General features: G+C 42.4%; 1 protein-coding gene across 4 annotated transcripts in view; it reads left to right on the top strand.

Annotated features, from left to right (window-relative positions):
* MYH10 (myosin heavy chain 10) overlaps nucleotides 1-22,271 on the top strand; it is a 112,325-nt gene that overhangs the window by 4,957 nt on the left and 85,097 nt on the right. For all 4 annotated transcript variants that reach the window (XM_075014219.1, XM_075014218.1, XM_075014217.1 and 1 more), the window contains exon 3: nucleotides 17,263-17,419. In XM_075014219.1, coding sequence (XP_074870320.1) covers nucleotides 17,263-17,419 — 157 coding nt within the window. The remainder of the gene's footprint in view (nucleotides 1-17,262; nucleotides 17,420-22,271) is intronic.

Here is a 22,271-nt window from a genome sequence, read left to right as displayed (position 1 = left end):
ATTTACAGCTAAAATTAGATTCTTATGATTAGGATGGAAATAAGATTGATTGCAGAGAAATCTGAGGTAACTAAAGTCTTAGTTTGTCTGTCCACAGTGTCATTTAAATCTCAAAGCAAACTCTTATGTGAGTACTCAAACATCAGATGTAGACATGAGCCATTTGAGGATAAAGCAGAGAACCTGTCACTTTCTTGTTTAGATATTGTAGTGAGGTGAAACACTAATGGGCGCTAAATTAAAATAACACTTCCCTATGTAAACCAACCAGTAAATGAAGTCTTATGTGATTTGTTTGTAATTGCTATAGTTTGTTTCATCTACATCTAAAAAAGGTGCTTTCTTGTTTTCATTCTGCAATCTAATCTAACCATTGAGTCTGACTCTAAAATTGGTGTGGCATTCCCCAAGGTACAGCCTGGACTGTTGAACAGCCGTGCCTCCTTAACTCTCTAACCTACAGTGCTTTTTTCACTGCTCTGCTGTGAATAGTCACTCTTCCCAGTCCTGCTCATACATTGGCACTAGCAGATAAAATCACTCCCTCCTGAATAAAGGAATGCTCTCCCAGTCACTCATGAATTACAGACAGGTCAACACCTGCAAGTTTGAAGTCCTGCCTTGACTTCAGAAATGTGTGTCTTGTACGACACATTACTCTCCTGGAAAGTACACACTCGTAGTAAGTCAGTCATTGCAACAAAGGAAAATGATTATGCACCAGCCTTGCTGTCTCCAGTGGAGTTTCCCAAACACTTCAATTTGAACACAGGCTGGATTCATAAAAACAATGAAGCTTACTAACTATAGAAAGGTATTTAAGTAAATGTACATAAGGCATAACTGTTAGAATTGGCATGAAAGATATAAAGTTTAGCAGTTAGCTTGTGTTTTCCCTGTTTAACAAGCTAATAAAATTTGAAGCAAGTATCTTTCACCTCAAGTTTATATTCTCTAGCTGGATTTCCTTTCAGTCAGGCACTGCTTCCCGCCAACCCATTCATAGGGTTGTCATGAGAAGAGGTGAAGTTTTTTTGATGCTCCTTTAACTTGATTTCCTATGCTAGAGAGAAACATCCTTGCCGAGTCGCAGTGACATGGCCCATTATTTGAAATGTACCTATGATGCAATCTAAATTTATTTTGTTTACACTTTCACATTGCTGAAAAATGGCTGTATGAGCCAATGTTCGCTCTTAATACTGAGGTGCTAGTGTCGGTCTCTGGAAAAACTGGTTTGGACCCACCTGTCTTAACTCTGAAGCATGTTCTAATAGTGATATGCTATATAATCTAATAACTACTCATGCAGTATTGCTACACACAGTTTGTCAGGACAGTATTCAGCAGATCGAGTTTTCAAATGACCCCTCTCCCTGCACACTTCGTACAAAATTTATCATAGACTTGTAAAAGTTGGAACCAATGTTCCCTCTAACTTTTCCAGCCATGTGCAGAACAAATTTTATGTGTATGTGAAGCACCATTAGAGACATGTGCTGCTGGCTGTGGGGGCTCTACTGATCAGCAGTGTGTCATTTGAATTTCTCCTGGGTGGCTACCTAAGCGTGCATCTTTCAGGAAAGACTGGTAGTTACCATAATACTATAGACAGTCACAACTGGATTGTTAGCAAGACTTTAGGAGCCACATCATAATTCTAGAAAGTGGCTGCTGCAGTAACGTTCAGTTTGGAGAGATGAGTTGGGATCACTATGGTACTGCAGTTTAATAGTGGTGGATTAGAGGTTCAAATTAGAAGGGCGCCTCACTTGATGGATGTTCTGCTTGCTCAAGAACAGTATTTTTATGTTAATCTCTTAAATGAATTGTATTGAGTCAAACACGCATTTGCTTGCTCAAGTGAGTATTTACAGGTATATTGGCAAAAACAGAGCAAATGCTAGTTGTGGCAAGAGAAAGCTTAAGACCTGAACCCTGAAGAACTCCCATAGATGCATTTCTGGTGTAAAGGAAGAACTTAGCTGGTCAAATGAGCTCTCATCAAAGGTCAGAGGCATGGCAGGAAAGAATCACAAGATTGCATTCATAGTTACAGGTCCTTGTGGTCAAATTGGCCAGAGTTTAAAAACCACATTTCATACAAGTGCATGACATGAGATGGTTTTTGTCATTTTTAAATGCATACCTTAGCATATGATTCAGACACCTTTAGAGGCAGTAGGGAATAAAGAGCTGTCAATTTGAGTAGGTACTGATAACTATCTCTTTCCTCAGTTTATTTTGCTTCCTTTCTAAGAAGCTCTATCGAGGGTCTGGGCCTCTTACTAATAAGTAATACCTTTTATGACAAAGTTAGCTGCCTGGGAGATGGGAGGGGAAGCCAAGATGGGGTATGAAAGGTTAAGATGCTGAAAACTGGCCAATAATTAAGGACTTTCAGTTCCTCCCTGGACCACCTCTTAGAAGGGGGAGAATATAGATTAATGAAGAACAGTCATCTCGTATCTTCTAAAAATTGAGTGGGGAATCTAAAATGCATACCTTCAGTGGGGAGAGGGGTTGATCTAGAGAGAGCAAGAGATTCTGAGTTAACATTTTGAGAAGCAGGGATTGCTTTCAAGGATGTAAGCTGAGCTGCTTTTGCTGTTTGAGGCTTGGCCTTTGTTAGACTTATGCTGGCGTAGCTATGTATGCTAGGTGTGTGTGTTTGGGGTGTGGGTGGAATTGAGTAGCAGCCCCCCAGCTAAGAATGGAGCACCCAGATCAACAGGAGCTGTGGGTCTGTGAATCTGCTCTGCTGACTGGCAAATTTCTGCGCTCTTCCCCCTCACCTCTTTAAAGAAATTGCTTGACTACAGACCTTCCTTTCGTATTCTGCACTTCCACTTCAGAGCATAAATAACTTTTTGTCCTCTGTTCCCAGACTTGATACCAATTTCAGTTTCTTCTCCAGCTTCTCTGGTTAAAATGTGGGTGTAGCTGAAATTCTAATACAGTCAGATATGTTAACTAACTCCTCTGGAACTGGATTTCTATCTCTGGCTTCCTGATATACGAACGCATCACTTCCAGAGCTGGATCTGTCTGTCACTATTCCAGATCCTAGGAGTCAAATTCTCATTTTTCACCTTATCCCACCTAGTTGTGAGTGCAGTCGTCTAGCAGTCCAGGCCATCTAGCTATTTTTTTTAAGCTTTATTCTCTGGTCAGAACACGTATTGGGCTTCTCTTTCAGACAAAGGTAATGCTTGCCTAAGGGAGACCAGCTCTCCCATTTTATAACAATGTTTCCCATTTCTCTTAGCTGGAATTAACCTCTTCCCCTGTACTTTGGTGGTGGCTTTCTTTCCCAGTTTCTTTGCTCCTCCTGGATCTCTGTTGCTTTCCTTTTTTAATGAAGTACTTTAAATGGTCCTTCTGACCCTTTGGTGTAGCCCCTATGGGGGCAGCACCCTGGAGACCCCTCAAAGACTCTGTCCCCTTTCAGTGTTTGCTAACTCCCTGGTTCTTTAGCTTCAGATCAAATGGGTTGCCTACCACTCTTACATCTGCCTTGGTTCAAATAGATGACCTTGTGCCTGTCTTGGCTCTGAGTGGTGGGTTCTCTAGGCCCTGTGCTCAAGTTTGTTAGGAAGAGTTACTATTTGATCTAAAAATAAGAAGCTTTACAAAATGAGGAAACTAGTTTTAAATTATGAAAGATACTAGTAAGTAGGGACAGAATTAGACAGACCAAGGCACAAAGTGAGATCTGGCTTGCTACAGCAGGGGTGGGCAAAATCAGCCCCAGGTCTGGATCTGGCCTGATGATCATTTTGTCTCTGGCCTGCCCAGCTGACTAGCAGAACATGCATATATATAGCCAGCAGTGTGTTCTCAGCTGTCCCTCCCCCACCTCGTTCTGTTTGCAGCAGAGTTGCTCCTAGGATTCTCCTGCTGACTGTGCTGATGGGGGGCCAGGGGTGGGGGGAGGGAGAGAGTAGTGCTGAAGTCAGGATGTTCCCCTGTCTCTGTGTACGATCCCTGTTCTGAGATGGAGGAGAGGGGGAGACACAACAGTGCTGCTCCAGTCTGAAACATGGATGGTAAGTGTTTCACTCAGGAGTACAGAGCTGAGGCGGAAGGAGAGAACTGAACAGGACAGATTTACCTTAAAGAAACACAGGGTGGCTTCTCTCAAGAATGTACTCAGCAGCAGCCAGCACACACTGTCACTACGCACATAACTAGTTTGCCCATGAATGCTTATGCTCCAATATATCTGTTAGTCTGGAAGGTGCCACAGAACTTCTTGTTGTTTTTTTGTGGATACAGACTAACATGGCTCCCCCTCTGATACACCCATTTATGCACTGCAGCACACAGTCAGTCCATGTCAGAGTCTCTCTCTCACAGGGAAAGTTTGCTAACTATACCAAGCTGGAAGGGGTTGCAAGTGCTTTCCTTTTTTTATGGGAAGAAAGATTCTTTCGAAGATGGGGTTTACTTTCAAAAGAGCAGCATCTACACTGGTTTTCTTCTTTTGAAATAAGAATAGGCAAATGAGGTGCCAGATATGCAAATCTGCACCTCATTTGCATTTTTGATTTCCCTCATTTGCATATCTTTTGAAAGAGGAATGCAAGTGTAGACACAGCCCTCATGTTTTTTGTACCCAATGCTTTACTGAGGGAGAGGCAGACTGGTAAAATAGTTGTTGCATGTAATAGGCTTTCAAATCTGTTTCTAGCTTCCAAAATGATTCACGAAGCTAGAGTTTGAGTTATAAATATCAGTGACTTCAGAGAAGAGCTCAACTTGGGTTTTCTTAAGAATGTCAGAAAATTTCCTATTTAAAACTATAGGTGGGGGGAAAACAACAATTTGGGGAGGGGGTGGAAGGAAACATAAATATTTTTTCTTTTTCCATCACTACCTGGGAGAAATATTTGCTGGGAGGGTAGTTGGAGCTGTCAGATAACTTCTTGAAAATGCCAGTTCAGCTTCCCTAAGGGTGGATCTGTAGAATTGGACAGCCCCATTGGAGTGGTCAGTTTCTGGTATATGCTGCAATACAGTACAGCTGCATAGATACCTGTTGTGCTTAGAGAGTTCAGTACCCTGGGTGGAGGCAAGACTTATGTGTAAGACTTCTGACACTTTGAGGTCTTTCTAGAAATCCCACTCTTGTTAAAATTTTTGAAGTACTAGTTCTGTCTACTAATGTTCTGTTTTAAGGGACTAAAATAGGGAAAAAATCTACCACAGTTATTAGGCTGAGGATCCCACATGGTGCAGAGAACTAGAACAGTGTCTGAAGAGACCATAAATAGGTCTTGAAAATAAACTGGAAAACCTGTAGGAAGTCTCTTGTGAAGTTCATTAAGGCTAGAGCTCATAAGATCATACAAAATCATGTCCCCTTTTAAGGAAATGCAGCATAGCGGGAAGGGGCTTCTGAATGTGTATGATTGCTATACTGTTATATTGACCATTGCAACTGTTGTGAGGTGTGGGGGAGAGGGGAAAGCACCAGTTTGGATAAGTAATGGTGTTGTTTGGAAAGGTAGTCTATCCCCTTGTAGCACTATGTGGGGTCAAAAAACTATTCTACCTTAGCCATGGGAAAGCCTTTTGTACTTCAAAGCCAACTGCTGTGGCAAAGTAAATGTCAGGGTGTGCCTCTGGACTAGATAACTTTACTTGTTTGTATAGTAGCTAGTAGAATGGAACCTCAGGACACTGTCAACATTAAAAAGACAAATCTGAAACACACTGCACCTTATCAAAATGGCATGCATGTCCATTAGTACCCAGTTGTGGTGAGTGTGGCTCTGCTGAGGCCTCCCTCGTTTCTCCTTCACTTACCGTCCTTTGGTATCCACACAGTTCAGATATTCAAAGCATTCCCCTTCTGGGGTTTGGCTAAGATCAAGTGTAGCATATGCCCTAGAGTCTCGCAAAAATAGATTTAAACGAGCAGTCTTCCTTCTAGAAGGCTCCAGCTGACAGGCTTGTTTTCTCCTTTAGAAAACCTCCTAACCTGATGAGGATTCTCACGAGCAACCACAGGCTATACCACAATAATACTAATCCCGGAACTCTTCTTTACCGCAAGCCCCATTGCCAACTTTGTCCACATATCTGTTCTGGAGATAACATCACTGGACCTAACCATATTAATTACAGAATCAGGGACACATTCTCCTGTTCCTCAGCTAATATCATATATGCCATCATGTGCCAGCAATGCCCACACACTGTGTATATTGGGCAAACTGCAAACAGGCTTTGCCAAAGAATGCATGAGCACAGAGCAGGCATCAAAAATCTCCAAATATGCAAACCTGTCAGCCAGGACTTCAGTGGAGTGGGCCATTCTTTTAACGACCTGAGCGTTTGTGCTTTGGAGAAAAGACACTTAACCATCTACAGAGAGATTGTTCAGAACTAACATTCATATTCAAATTTGACACATTAACATTTGGTTTGAATAGGGACAGCAATTACCTGACCCATTATAAGGACTCCTTCACATAGTTTGATATTTGACCTAATACTTAAACTTCCTCACCCCCATCTTTCTGCTCTTCTATCTGATAACAATTTTTGGATGTCGGTGCTTTAGATTAATGAGGCTGTTCGGTCAGGATATAGATCTGTAGAAGTTGGTTTGTCCCACAAAAGCTCATCACCTAATAAATTATTTTGTTAGTCTTTAAAGTGCTATCTTTTTTTTTGTTTTTGTTTTGTTTTGATCAAATACAGACTAGCAGAGCTATTTCTCCATTACTAGTGTTCCTTCTAGCTTCAACTGAGTTCAGGCTTACCTCCCTGAGGCTCTGAAAAAGCAGAAAGACAGACCCTTTTGCTTGCAGTATGGTCATTTTTAAAATAAAAATAAAAACAGGTAACCCAGGAGTTTCCATTTAAAATCTAAAAAGTGCAATCAAAGATTTTTAAACCCAGCGAACCCCTTTTTAGATTAAGTATAGCCATTCCATAGGCTTTCCCCTCTGTTAACGTAAGGCTTTGCAAGATCATTCTGAATCCTTTCAGTGTCTGGAGACATCTGCCAACAACTACCTGCAGCTCTCCCTGTTTCATAAGGCCCAAGTGTCTGCTCCCAAGTCCAATAGGGCAGCAGGTGATCAGTCCATATTCACTGCATCCCACACCATCTTAAAAGTGCCAGTCATTTTATGATGTACCTTACTGAAGAATTGGGGAGAAATATTGAGACCTTGATTACTCAGGCTAATTTTAGTATATTATAAATCTTCAAATTCAGTTTACCCTTTTACTGGCACATTTTAAAATGACATTTGAGGTGTAAACTGGCTTTTTATGTTGCAGCAGGAGGCAGCAACAGCCTGATTTCCACCTTTCTTGTTACAATGTACAAGCCAGTTAACACTTTTCTGGGGAGTTTGGCTACCAACAAAATTAAGCTTTTTTTTTTTTTTAAGTAACTTTTTCAGTCTCTTGCTATGTTTGTGGTAAGTAATATCTTTGAAAGATTCCCTACTAGCTCGCAGGACTCTAGCTTCCAGCATTTTTATTGCCATATTAAACATGCTGAAAATTTTTAATGTGCCTTTTAAAAAAGAGCTTGGCCACAGAACACTCCTTCCAGAAACATTGGAAGTGTATTTTTGTTGAAGTCTGCAGTACAGATACTGTTGAAGAATGAAGAAAAGTTCTGATATCAACTTTAGATATGAGAGGACAACAGACAGTGATGAGGGTTGTGTAAACTTCATGTTTTTTTTCCTCAGCACTATGGTATTCAGTTGGTATTTTCTAACGCTGTCAAAATATGGACTCTTACACTCTTGGGTAATAATGAACTCTGTACTTGATCACAGATTGTTTTAGATAGTAAGCTTTATCCAAAAGCTTACTATCTAAAACATAATATGGTTTCCAACCAATTCTGTACCAGGAACCTAAGTGCTACATTTTTAGACAGTTGATTATTTAGTAATCTGGTTTTTGGTATATTGCTGGCTAAAGCCTTGTAAGCATCTGGAAGCATTCAGGCCCCATAATTAGTGTCTTGAAGGAGACTTTTGTATTACAAACTTCTGTCATAGCTCTGCTCTAATGTTTGTCTCTGGAGCCTTGCCAAGAGAGTGCATTCCAGCATTTTTGATTGACTTTGACTGATACAGCCCACATCCTTTTCTTGAGCAAAACAGAATTTTATACTCATCCAAACAAGTGCCATGTTTTGAAATGGAAAATTTTAATGTTTTGTGAAAAGTTGGAAGTATTTTTGCTTATCAGTATAGCCGAATATGTGCCCATACTCAACTTTTATTTCAGCAGGTGTTGAAACTTCTGCTAAAACTCAAGGTTTTCATGGTTTTCATTGTAACTCCCATTATTAATTGACTGGATCGTGCACTGAATATTTCAGACCAGTAATTGTGCTATGAAATGTTGTTCAGAAATGCTATGTATGTGGAGAACAAGGAGAGAGGATAAAATACTTCCTATTGGTGCTCCTTGTAAGCTGAGCACTTGTATGACCATCCACAAGAGATTTCAGTGCTGCCCAGATGATTAGCAGCATGCTCACAGCCAGCAGCATATGTTTCTAATGATGGGCACATCCACACATGCATCTGTGCAAATAAAATTTATTCTATGCATAGGTGGAAAAATTACAGGGAACATTTCTTTCCATTACAGAGGTAGAGGGTATCCAGTGCTTAGTAGGCTGTAGTTGAGAGAACTGCAGTTAACAGAGAATACTACTACCCAGCAGAGGGTTCTGTTGCTATCTGTCCTTGATTTAACAGGGCCTTGTATACAGTAAAACCCTTGATTTAATGGACTCCGATTTAACAGACTTCAGAAACAACAGACTCTGTCTGCCACACCACCGTCCCCAAAAATAAATGCCTGTGACTCAGCAGAGCTGCTGGGTCTGGGGCGGCCAGGGCTGGAGGAGCCCGCCACAGTATCTGGGGCCACTGGGACCGCCAGAGCAGCTGGGGCTGCCTGAGCTGGAGAAGCAGCCAGAGGAGCTAAGAGCACAAAAAGCCGGCTGCTGAGCGCTCTCTCCTGAGCCAGTTGCATTCCTACCAAGTCCCAGATGGAGAGCTCCCTAGTGCACCTTTTAAGGTGCCTACAGTCCTGCAGATTGGGATTTAATGGATTTTTGGCATTAACAGACGCTCCTCTCCCCCCCCCCCAACCCCCATTAGTCTGTTAAATTGAAGGTTTGCTGTATTTCCAGTTTTGCAGAGTGGTGGTTGCAAAACCAAGCTTTTTTTTACTCCCAACCCCTCCTTCCCACATATGCTCGTCATAGCAGAGAACCACCTGAATGTCAACAATGGAGAATTGGTACAATGGTGTTTACAGTCTTCACAGATGGACAAACAAGAGCTTTATTGTGTTCCATTTCCTTTTAGAGGGGTGGTCCTTCTGCAATCTGATCATACAAATTTATATGTAAACAGGGTCATGCTGATCAGTTTTAAACCAACACATTAAATGGTGTTCGAGCAATAAACTGTGTTTTTCACCCCATAAGTTTTGGATGCCAAAGCTGCATCGCTCTCTGACATATTGCTGAAGCCTTTGCCTCTTTCTCAACAAGTTCTATAATGTAATTGTACACTTTCACTGCAATATTCTGCAGAACTCTAATGAGGCAATATAAAATTGAACTCAGTCATATTTGATTCAGTAAGAACTTCTTTGGGGTAAAATTACTACAAACTTCACAGATCCTGCATTCTGTTTCAATAGGTTCCATGGAATCCCCTATTCTTGCTGCAGAACATAGACCTTCTAAGGATCATACACTATTCATGCACACACTACGCATGCATAGTGTATCTTACAGAATTTTCTGAGTTCATTCTATTCGGTTAAGGAATGCTGCATGTGTGAGAAACTAGTTTATCTGGATAGGGAAATGTTCTGGAAGTAACAGGTTTATGAAGCCTGCTGCACAGTGTGGCTCACAAGGAGTATTGCTATAGTTCATCATGGGCGCTTGTAATTTGTTAGTTACTAATATACTCTCGGTTAATTCACTGTTTTAAACTTTGCTTTCAGTGAAGAAAATACTCAGACTGAACAAAAATTCTACCGTCAAAAACAGAAAACATGCCAAACACATCAAAATTCACTTCTTAAAGTTAGCTGACTCACCGTACTGGTCTCTTGAACACATTAGTCTCTGGATTCAATCCCAGTTCTTAAAGCCCTTCTGGATTCAGACGACCACCCTCAACCTCTTGCTGAATTTAGTCAGTCAATCTGACTTAATACCTACTCTTTTTCCTCACCTTGTCCAGCTACATACCCAAAATAGCTGCCCTGCATTAGACATTTTTGTGTCCCATCACCTAAATGTGGATTAGACATTCTCTGTGAAGTTCAGGGAATGCAGGTTAGGGACTTTGTGATGGGTATGAATTACATGATTTCCTTCAATATTAAATTACTTCAGATATAACCCAAGTTACTAAATGTAGCAATATTTATCTATGTGTATTGGAGGAAGCCAATGTGAGCTGCCAGCACAGGGCAGGAAAAAGAATAAAAGCCTCAGATACCTCTACTCCTTGACAAACACTTGAGGGTACATACTGGATGCATTCATATGGATGACCCAACTGCTTAGGGAGCTCTCACAAGCGAGTAAGGGGATGATCCTAGCTTGTAAACACTGTCACCTCCCCCTGCCCCCAAAAAAACAAACAAAAAAAAAAACCCTGAGGAATCTGAGACAAAGAGTAAAAGTGTATTTCTCAAGGGCAGAGGCAGATCAAGATTTATTGTGGGCCCTGGCCACAGAGAACTTTTGGATCCTCCAAAGCCTCTTGCCATGGATGGCTGTAGGGTCTTCGTCGTTGGAAATCTTTAAAAATGGATAAATATTTAGCAGGGATGATAATGGTGCTTGGAGGGCAGGGGATTGGACGTGATGACCACTGGAAATCCCTTCCAGTTCTAGTATTCTATGATTCTGCCATTATATGGGGTCCTGCTCCTTCTGTCCCCAGTCCTCCTTCGCTTCACCTTGCTCCCCTTCCCTACCACCCCTGCAGGCTGAGCAGGGTTACTTGGTGCCCACAGAAAAGGGATAGGGAGTGGGAGATGGCATGTGCACCCCCGGCCCCCCATTAGGTCTGGTGGGAATGAAACAGCATCAATCCAGTCTTGCAACTCTTAACACTCTCTGCCTGGAAGAGACTCATCTGCTGCCTGCAGTTCAGGGCTGGGAGCTGCAGCCACATATTTAGCCAGGGCCAGCATGCTCCACAAGGGTTGGCACTAACTCTCTCTCTCCTTCCGCACCACAGGCTTTCATTAAAATGTTTAAAGGCTATGGACAGGCCATCTCCCTTCCTCTCTTGACACCCCTGCTCCCTCCACCTGGGAGGAGAGGGACTGTTTTTGGGTATCCCAGGGCAGAGGAAGAATCTGGTGGCCCCACAGCAACCCAAGCTCTCTGGGTTGTGGTTTCCAGCCTGGTTGGGGATGTGTGCGCAGAGCAGTCAAGCAGGAGGCCTGGTCAGAACTCTGGTGGACTTGAGGAGGGGGAGCACGATTGGCTTTGGTCCCTGGACAGGGACGCACTTGTCCCATACTGTAATTTGATGCTGCTCAATTGATGGGGCAATAGTTGTTTGGACTAAAGAAGAAACTGTCTAGAATTTCTGCTAAGAGGTGAGTCACCTCAGAGAGACCTGTTTATAGGCTTTAAAATTCTCTATTTTCTCTCTCTTGTATGCTTTATTCCAACTGTGGTAAATACTTGAGAAGGTTGTCGGGTCAGTGTGGTTATGATTGGTTATAGCATGCAAAAAGAATTGCAGATGCCTAATCCTGTCTGACTTGCTAAGGAATCACTGATTAAATAGGGTGCAGCAGCCCAGGGCCTCCTCGAGAGAGAGAACTGTGTGATTCCACCGTAGAGAAGTGGTGCACACACTACCTTATATTTTGGAGCAGTGCCCGGGGAGGGGTTAGAGGTTCCATAAGCCCTGTAGCTAATGAGATAAACTTCAGAACTTTTAAGGGATGTATTTCTGCAAAAACAAAACTTTTCCTGTTAAGCGAACAGGAATGCATTCACCTTGTGAAAGTGGAGCCTCAAACACTGAAGTTTTAGAGCACCTCTTCAGGGGATGAGATCAGTCTAGACTAGATTTTAAGTGGGGCAAATGGATAACAAAATCCTTCCAGTAGAAGGGACTATGAAGCAGAGGCCTGCAGCAGTTTTCAATGTGCCTTTCTTCCCATTTGTTCCCCCCCAGGAACATGCAGTGAAGTCAGACGTCAGTGTATTGTAATCCCTAAAATGCTAGTGCTACAGATGCATGCAAGTAACATTGCTATAGGTTATCTGAGGCAGGCAGAGTAAGTTGGACCTGCTGTCCAAGGTCCATCTGAAAACACTGATCCAGTTTCTTTCTAAATTAACAACCTTTTGTGCAAGTTACTCAAGCAAGGCCCTTTCTGCGTCATCAGCATTCACAAGAGCCTAATGCCCAGGGCCGGTTAAAGTACTGGAACACGTTATACAGGAGTTATGACCAAAAACCAGATTTCAGATCCTGTTTTTGTAAGGAAACCTGTAGCTCTGGGCTAACCTCTCTTTTATTTGATGCTGGCATGTGCCTATGCTTAATTTAATTGAGCTTGTGGATTGCCTGCTGAACAGAGTTCCTGCTAGCAGCACAAAGAACTGTGCTCCTTCCTTCCTGCTCGCCAGAAAATAGAGTACACACTTGAAAATTCCAGCACTACTTTATCTTCTGAAGAGCTCCCTGAATAACTTTTATTTTTAATGACCTTGACAAGTCATCCTGAAGGCCTTAATGCTAGGGAATGCTGTCCATTTCGGCGTCTGTGCTGTGTTTCTTGATGACTAAGAAAATCTTCCATCCCCAATCTATTAACAGATTGCACGGGAGAGGGGAAGAAGCAAGTATTGTGACTGATTCATCAGCTCTTCGTATATTTATTTCTAGGGAAGCATTTATGAAAAGCTTAAGTCTTTTAATGAATGCTGTCTATGGAACAAGAGAACTCGGGGCACAACTATAGATAAAACGATGCATAATAAAAATGCAGCCTCGGAGAGGTAGCAGTGTTAGGCTGTATCTTCACAAAACGAACAAAGCAGTCGTATAACACCTTAAAAACTAACAGCGTTATTTATATGGCGATGAGCATTCATTGGACAGACCCATCTCCTAATAAATAATATTGTTAGTCTTTTTAAGGTGCTATAGGATTGCTTTTTTGTTTAATAAAAACATAGTATATGTTGAAGGTCTCTAGTCTGGCACCCTGGGGACCCAACTTGTGCTGAATGAGAGAATTTGCTGAATCATGGCAGGTCTATATCGGGGGTGGCCAACCAGTTAGACTGTGTCTACACTACGAGCTGAATTTAGATTTTTTTTTAATAAATTCAATATTTTAACCTTGTTCCTATGAATTTCAATTTGTCTACAAACCTTCTTGAAATTTGACCCACAGTTTTTTCCGTGTTGATTCCATGTCCCCATTGCCCTATGCAAGTTTGACAGCATAAGCAATGCATTGTGGGTACCTATCTCACAGTGTCTTAGCCGCAGTTGCTTGTGGGTGTTTCATGTTAGAATCCCAGAATGCAAAGCACTGTCCCAGAATTCGGAGCATCCAGTAACCATGCAAAAACAATCCTTGTAAAGTAAAAGAAATGCTGTATGGAAAGGGACATGGGAGGGGAGAAGCCCTACAGAGACTGCAATTTGTGTTGTGGGGAGAGGAACGGAGCACCCACCAGCTGCTTCAGGGAAATGTAAAAGGGCAGGAAGCATGGGAAACAAATCCAGTGCAAATTCCTGTGCTTCTGTAGGTTATAAAAGACAACAACACCCTCCTAAAACTAACAGATAGGGGAGAAGACCTGCTTATCCTGTGTGACCACAAGCCTGGAATATTCTCTGAAATGGTGTGTGGTACCATGACACCAGATGGCTATTTAGTTGTCTAGCATGGCAAGGTGTGCTACCATGGAAGCTGCAGCAAGTCAGACCTGCCCAAAAACCTTGTGCAAAAAATCCTAGAGTGCTTGGATGAGGTCTTTGAGAAGATATCCAGAAAAGAGAAGCACTCCATGCCAAGAAACATTTAACACGCTGTTTTGAAGGTCACAGATCCATAGCAAACCTGTACCCATACCCAAACCTATACCTATATCCACCCACAACCTGCTTCTAGCATGGAGAATAAATACTCGCCTGAACAGCTTGGTCTAGGGGCCTCGGGGGCTGGCATGGAGGGAACTGGTTTCACATCTATAGTGAAGAGCTCTGGGCTGTTGGGCAATGAGCAGGGGACCACAGAAGTTCTTCCTTCTTGCTCCGGGGCACCCAGCTCCTTTCAGCTTGACCAGGGCCTCCACAAGTGTTGTATTAAGACCAGGCTCCATGGTGGGATTGCTCCCCATAAGTATGTGCAGCTGTTGATAATAGTCGCAGGTCTGTGGAACTGCCCTGGCCACTGGTTGACTTCCTAGACTCTCTGATAAATCTGCCGGAGTTCTTTTACCTTCACCTGGCATTGCACAGAGTCCCAGGAGTGACCGCCAGTAGTCATCTTGCATGACATCTTTTCATGGATTGCCACACTTCTCTTGGCCACCCAAAGTCTCTTTGTCACCGTTTTGGTCTCCCCAAATTGCAAGAAGGTCCAGAATCTCCTCTGTCAGGAGTCCATGCCAGGGCTCTCTTGCAAGCCTCAGAACCACTTGGCAGATTGGTACCCTGAGTGCTCGTGATCACAGGAGATGGCCGCCGGTGCAGTGCAATGTGATGGGCAAAGGAGTTTTTCCATTGTGGGCGCCCTTTATATTTACAGGGTTGGGCATTTCTAATTCAATCCAAAATTCACCAGCTTCCTGTGATCATCTTCCCACACACCCGGTTGGAAAGCAGCAACGAAAGAAGTGGCCATACATGGAGGGTCACTGCATAGACTTGTGGGGTACATATGGGGTACTTGTGGAGGCTAATAAATTCAAGTGCAAAGAGCCGCTTCTTAAATATTTATTGTAATAAATCTTTTGATCTATCGATAGATGTATAAAAATATATAATACATGGCTCAATGCCAGTGACTCCCCAATGCTGCCTCCAGCTCTGCCATGCGCTTTTCTTTCCAAGCGGGGTATGTGTGCACAGAGGGGGGGTAAGCATTTCTGGCATATGGCTCCAAGTAGGATCCGCATTTCATTGTTCAAAGAGCCGCATGCAACTGAAGAGCCTCAGGTTGGCCATCCCTGGTCTATATTGTCTACCAGCATTACCAACACTTCCACTGCTTACTGGGCACTTTAGAAGACATTTGGGGTAAATTACAGCTAAATAACAGCACAGAACCCTGAGAGCTGGGACCAATGGCTGCAAACTTTATTGGCCCATGAGAAACTTGGCCATATCCGTGATAAGTGGCTATCTGGCTAACTAAAATCATTGTGGACCATGGATGCTGCTGTATGAGAGTGCTGGACTGGAGAGGTTCAACCTATGTCGTATGGGTGTATTTGCAAACTTACTAGCTGAATTTGATAGCTGCTACTTCCTCTGCAGAGCCTGTGTGCCAGATGAAATCTGTTCAAAAGCAGTGGGGATAAACATTTAACTTTCTGGGCATTTCAAGATAATGTTTGGTGTGTTTAACTTTGCCTGTATGCTGTGCTTTGCTATAGCAGACCAATCGTTTTTGCTCAGCCTCTCCTGGTAGGCAAGGAGAGACTGATTTCCTGTTTCATTTTTTTTTTTTCCTGTTTCTCCTTTCTGTTTTGATATTTTTTTTTTTTTTTTTTTAAAGTTTTTAATTTAGGAATTCACTGCCAGATGTATTCTTGTAGATAGAAAAAGTTTGGATGCTCAAATGGGTTGTATTGAGGAGAGGGATGTCCAGCCTACCACCCACTTGACGAATTTGTGGCCTCCATGATACATTCAGGTTTTCTAGATTTGCAGGTTTCATTTAAAAAGCCACTACCTTATGGTTGCAAAGCAAGAACCCTTCCATATGTCAGAGTATAAAGAGGCCTTGTCTTAAGTTTTGCAGATAACCACAGCAAATGTAACAGGTTGTGAACTGCTTTACTCCCTGTTAATATAATTGGAGGAGCCGTTCTAAAATTCCGTGGTGGCACTTTGCTGTCAAATTTAACTACTGAATTACTAAACTGTCTATTTCACGGGAATAGGAAAGGGTGTAAGAGTGAAGCCTTCAAGTTGATGAGAATTGAGAGGTGGTGGGAGGAGAAAGTAGAGGTTCTAGGGCAGGAAGAAAGTAGTAGTGGTGGCTTGTGGGGAGCAGGTTTTTCTCCAAGAGCAATGGAAAATTACAGTAGAGGACTGGATAGTATATTCTTTCAGTTATTGTATAAAGCCTGTCTTCTCTTTGTAAACCTTCTACCAACACCAGCTGCAGAATTTGTGGTGTCAAGAGTTTGGATTCTCTCCCACTGCAGTGAACGTAGCTCTGTGCACCAAATTATATTTCTAGTTTGGGATGTTGGGCAGCTAGCTCTTTGTTTTCAGGGAGGAAGGTCCTATAGCTGGTCCTTGTTATGGGAACTTTAATTCTTTTTCTCTGGTGTCATACAGCTTTGAAAGCAGCTACGTAGAGATGTAGCCTGGAGAAAGGGCCACCCTATTTAAGCCTTTGCTTTCGCATACCAGAGAGAGTAACCCAGTTGTTCAGGGTTACTAGATCATCTTGTAGAAATCAGCAGCTAATTCAAAACTTTTTCCTTAACTGAGTGAGTAGATGCTGCACTTGAATAGCTAAATTTTTGTAAGGTTTTTTTTGCAAGCTTGATCCGAGAAACAAACTGCCTTAATTGTATTGTAAAGAGCATAAAGGATAAAGTAATTTAAATCTAATGCACTTTTTACCTTCTGTGATTTGTGTCCAAACTTAGTGGAAATGGAAATAACACTTCGTGGTGTTTGAGTTAGTGTAATGCTGTAGTTTTCTTTGTCTGGGCAATGGGGAGGAATCAAATGCTCAAGATTCTCATTTGTCCTAGCAATACATTTTTTTGGAGACCTGTTATTAGATGTCTCAAAACACAAACCAATATTTCTGAACTAAATTATATGAGACGGTGGCTTTGTTGAAGTCACTAACGTTCAATACTAGCTCAGGAATGCCCCGCAATTTGAGAAGAATGATGTTATCTGGCCTCTGTGGCTTCATTTAGTAGCACACATGAATATAAGGTGAAATAGCTAACCAAACTGCTGTTGGTGTGTGTGTGTTTGTTTGTGTTTTTAGACTTATTCTGGACTGTTCTGTGTTGTCATAAATCCCTACAAAAACCTCCCAATTTATTCGGAAAATATCATAGAGATGTACAGAGGGAAGAAACGCCATGAAATGCCGCCACACATTTATGCAATATCTGAATCTGCATATAGATGCATGTTGCAAGGTAAGAGCTACTTTACTATTACTTTTTGTTACAAATAGCTGAAATTGCATAATTGCTTTCAATTAAGCTCTTTGTTATCAAACTAAAGTTTTGCCTTCTAACAAAAAAATCCTGAAACCTTCTCTCTAAAAGATAAGTGGTGGGGGTGTGTGTGTGTGTGTGTGTGTGTGTGTGTGTGTGTGTTCTTCCAGAGTATCTGTCAGTGTGCTTCTATGACTGAATGATACTTTAATTAGTGGTGTAATAGTAACCTTAGTGGAAATAGCTTCTTCAGGCCTAAAAAGTAATTGACCTTTTGAGATACATAGAAGGCACTAATACACCAGGAACGTACATACATGTCTCAGAACTGGAAGGGACCTTGAGAGGTTGAATTCAGTCTCCTGCAGTCACCGCTGGACCTATCACCATCCCTGACAGGTGGCCTTTTTTTTTTTTTTTTTTTTTTTTTAAATCTATTTGCCTCAGACTCCTAAATAGCCCCCTCAAGGATTGAACTCACAGCCCTGGGTTTGGAAGACCAGTGCTCTTACTTTCAGAGGTACCAAAATAAGAATTAAGATTTGCAGCAAAATGAAACTAATTGGTCGCAGAAACAATTGCCAGATGGGTATATTCTTCTGTGTTAATGTCATTGCGCTCTCAATGGCTGAAATAAAATATGTATGCACTCTGTAGTTATAGCCACATAGGTCCCAAGGTATTACAGAAACAAAGATGAAGGTAATGTCTTTTACTGGACCGTATTTCGTTAGGGAGAAACAAGCTTTCAAAGCTCTTTTTCAGATTCGGGAAAACTAAATGCCACTTATTCTACTTTGCATTTATTTTTCCCAGACCCGACGTTGAACTTCAAGTGTTTGCGTCTAGCTGAAATTGGTCCAGTTAAAAGACTACCTCACTCGCATTGTTCTATATGACTGTGTAAGGGATTCCAATGTTGGCAGATTTTCCACTTCTTGGGGGAGTGCTATCTGTGCAGTGTTGGGTTAGTTTAACTGTGTCACTGAGGTGTGCATTTTTCACAATAATATTGACAGTAACCACGTTTGGGGGTGGGAGAAGGAGGGAGATGCTGTATTTGTCTAAGGCCCAATTATTTAAAGTGAAGTTTTCACCAGTAAGGAAGAGTCTCGCAAAGATTAACATTTAGACTTCATTTAAGAGAAGAAGAATAAAAATGGCTCTCAATGAGTAGCTCTTAAATCTCTCCAAGTTTTAGATTATGTCTGGGAAGAGGGAGGGAGGGGAGGGTGGGTGGGGTGTGTGCGAGTAACTTTTTTTTTTTTGGCAAGGGGACATTGCTATGTCTCCACGGTGACCATAGTTTTGGTACAAATAAATCAGAGGCGATTGTATGGGGGATGTCCATGTGCCTCAAACACTGTGGGTGGGAGGGGCAAAGGGCTGGGTAGGACCAGTTGATAGGTGAATGCCTGTCAACTTTGACATCTGGCTTAAAGGTATCAGCTTGTGCTATGTTTCTGAGAAACAGGTTTACCCTGAGTGGCCTAGTACACACATTGCAGATCTGATTTCAGCATAAGTTTTTCACTTCTCATGGAATATGAAATATGTTCAGTGACAAAGATATAATTGATCAATAAGTTATTGAATTTCCAGTGTTATCAGCCAAGACACATTTTGTACAAAGATTATTAGAGTAGTGTGGAGGATATGCATACAGGGGTGCATTCAGTGACATATTCCTTATTTGTACAGGTTGAAACTCTCAAATCTGGCATGCTCTTGTCTGGCAACACCCATCATCCGGCAGGACCATGGATCTTGCAGAGCCAGAGTCTGGGAGGAGGAGGGACCAGCCAGAATAGCAGGGGGAGTTCAGGCAGGACAGCCACAGCTGGCCTAGTGTGGGGAAGGGAGCGGAGCCAGCAGCAGTGTCCAGGGAGCTGCAGTGAGAGACCCTTGCCCTGGGCCGGGAGATGTGGCCAGGGCTGGCCAGGTGGGAAGCCAGCCTGCGGAAGCCATGGTAGAGGCTGGATGGAAGGCCCCTGGCCTGGGAGCAGCAGTGGCTCATCCCTGGGGCCAGGCAGAAGGTCACAGGCTGGGGAGCAGCATCTTGTTGTTGGGTCCAGATGGGAAGCTACGGCTCTAGGAAACAGCATCATGAGCTGAGCAGGAAGCTGTCCCCATGGAAGCTGTGGCTGGGGAGCTGGCATCTAGGGAGCTGCAGATGACAGTGGGGAGGGTAGCCCTGGAGGAGGAGCTGGGATGCCAGCAGGGGGGTAGAATTGACCACCTCTCGTCTGGCATAATCCCTCATCTGGGACTGCTCTGGACCGGGGCGTTGAATATGTCTTGGCTCTAATTTCTCTAGGTGGCTGTAATATTTGGCTCTGCCTTTCTGCCTGCCACTTTCCAACTCTGATGGTTTCCAAATTTGATTCCCGTTTGCAAGAATAAAATCCTTGAACCAAAAAAATGCAGTTGCTGGCTAAAGCTGTTGAAAACCCAGAGTTCCACTTGAGATTCATGAAACAGTGTGGTTAAGGTAATGTCTTCTGGTGGATAAAGAAAACAGTCTGTAAGCTGAAGAACTTCACATAAGTGTGAAAGCTTGTCTTTTTAACAGAAATTAGTCCAAGAGGATTTTATCACGCTTACCTTTTCTCAGTATCCTGGAGCTGACGTTGCAACAACGCGGCAAACTACTGAGATATAATGAAGTTTCACTGCATAGTTCATTTTTCGTAGGTGTCTAGCTTGAAATTTGATCAATTTGGAAGAACTTAAACAGTGAGATTGCTTGAAGGAATTAATATGTGTAGTTATTGGAGTGCTCAGATTATTGGTATGTGAATGCATTGCTTTTCTTCCTTCCTTTCTGCAAAAAATGAGAAGTAGTACTGAGGATTAGTTTTTGACTTTTGTTGCTAAGACAAAAAAAGAATTGGAGTACAAATATTGATTCAATTGACCAAACTATACTTGGCTGCTTGTGTTAGATGAAAGGAAATGCAGTACTTAAAAGCAGCTATAATGGGCTCCATTTACTTATTCCTAGGTATTGCTTCAAGAACAAGATGACAGGCAGGCTGCTTCTGAAACGTGTATCTTATGGCATCCCCTACTGTAGTATCTAACTATCTTGAGTGCTTTAATGTTCAGTTTATTTTCACAGTATCCCCCTGTAGTGAGGATGTGCTACTATCTCTGCTTTTTACCGATGATGAAACAGAGGCACAGGCTAAATGACTTATTCAGGGTCTCACATGAAACTTGTGGCATAAGTGAATCAAAATCCTCAGAGTCCTCACCCATTGAGAACTTTTTCCTGTCAGTAAGGCTATAATGGCATTGTATCTTCTGTGAGGAAATCAGAATACTGCCAATAAAAATGAGACTAGTTTTGAGAATTGCTGTAGACTGCTTAGAGACGCAAGTAAATTGACTGCCTGCCATTCTGTAAGAAAATCCAGAATTGTTTTTGCTACCGTAAATGTTCAATGATGATCAAATGTATGTACTTTCTTAATCTGTTAGCATAAGTTTTCTTGTGGTATCCTTTTCTTATGTATCTGCTAGATAGCCACTGGACTCACTTTGTGAACCTACTGCGCATGCGTGCTCTCTCTCTGTCACTGTGCATGTGTGTTATGGATAACTACAGACAAACATGTCATTTGTCTTACATAGAGGTTATAGGCTGAAACTGAGGCAAAGCATTATGCTGACAGTAGTCCTTGTGCATGTGCAGTTATTCTGGCTGCTTCGAATGAATTCCTGGCATACAACTAGGGCTTCCATGAGTTATGATAATTCTTTGAGTGTTTGGTCCTATCTAGTCAAGTTAGGTGTGTGCTCAAGTCCATGGTTGCTGAAAAGACTTTCCTAGGAACTACTGGCCAATTTGGGTGGGGAGCCCCTTGAAGTGGCGCCTATACAAAACCTATATATGAAACATCCATGTGACTGTTCCTATTGTGGCTTAAGTACCTGTTGCTACACCACAGTTCCCTAGAGCGCTCTACAAATGAGTTGTAAATAGTTGCATTTAGTATCTCCAGGAAATCCTGTTGTGCTGCTCTGTGATCCTCAGTACATACCTTCACATTCTCACTACATTATTGTGCAGCTATCAAGATGAGGCAGTCTTCCAGGCTTCTGTCCTTGAGTCACCCATGCGTTGAATCCGACCCCTCCTCCTAGGTTTAGCTTGGGAATCGCCTAACTTGAACAGATATATGGGCAACCACTTGACGAAAAAAATGTTTGCTCACTGTAGTAACTGTGCTTTGAGATGTTGCTCATATATATATTTGAAACCCACCTGCTTTCCCATGGTCAGAGTGGACAGGAAGAAGGAATTGAGGGGGTGCTGGGTCATATATAAGCTTTGCATAAGTGCCACTCCAGGGGGCTGGCTCCACAGCAGGCTCTACTGGTACTTGCTAAGGAAAACCTTGGACAGCCATGCACATGCTCATGCACACACCTAACTCAAATAAATATGAGCAACACATCTGGAAGAACAGTTACTGTGGTGAGTAATTGTTTTTGCGTACTAGTGCTTGTTTGTCTCTTGTTTTTTCCTGGTGTAGTTTATTTTGTTCATGGAACCGGTATAAGATATCCTGGCAAAAGCGCAATTTTACACAGAGGTGCTACATGTATGCTCGCAGGGTTTGCTGGTACCAGTGAACTTCATTTTTTCTATTGTAGGTTGCATCTTGTCCCAGGTAAGGTCTAATGTAAAAAAGGTCTAGCATATCAGTGATATGGAGACAGTTGTTTGCTTTGATTCCAAATTGTAGTAGTTTTGTTTCAGACTTCTTAGTTTGAGTATTGACAGGAGGCGCGGGCAGTCTGGTCAGCAAACATTCCAGAATGA

Source organism: Carettochelys insculpta, chromosome 20 (assembly GCF_033958435.1).
Source record: "Carettochelys insculpta isolate YL-2023 chromosome 20, ASM3395843v1, whole genome shotgun sequence".
NCBI classification, from domain to species: Eukaryota; Metazoa; Chordata; order Testudines; family Carettochelyidae; genus Carettochelys; species Carettochelys insculpta.
The sequence above is the reverse complement of the archived record's forward strand: the minus strand, read 5'-3'. Positions and strand labels throughout refer to the sequence as shown.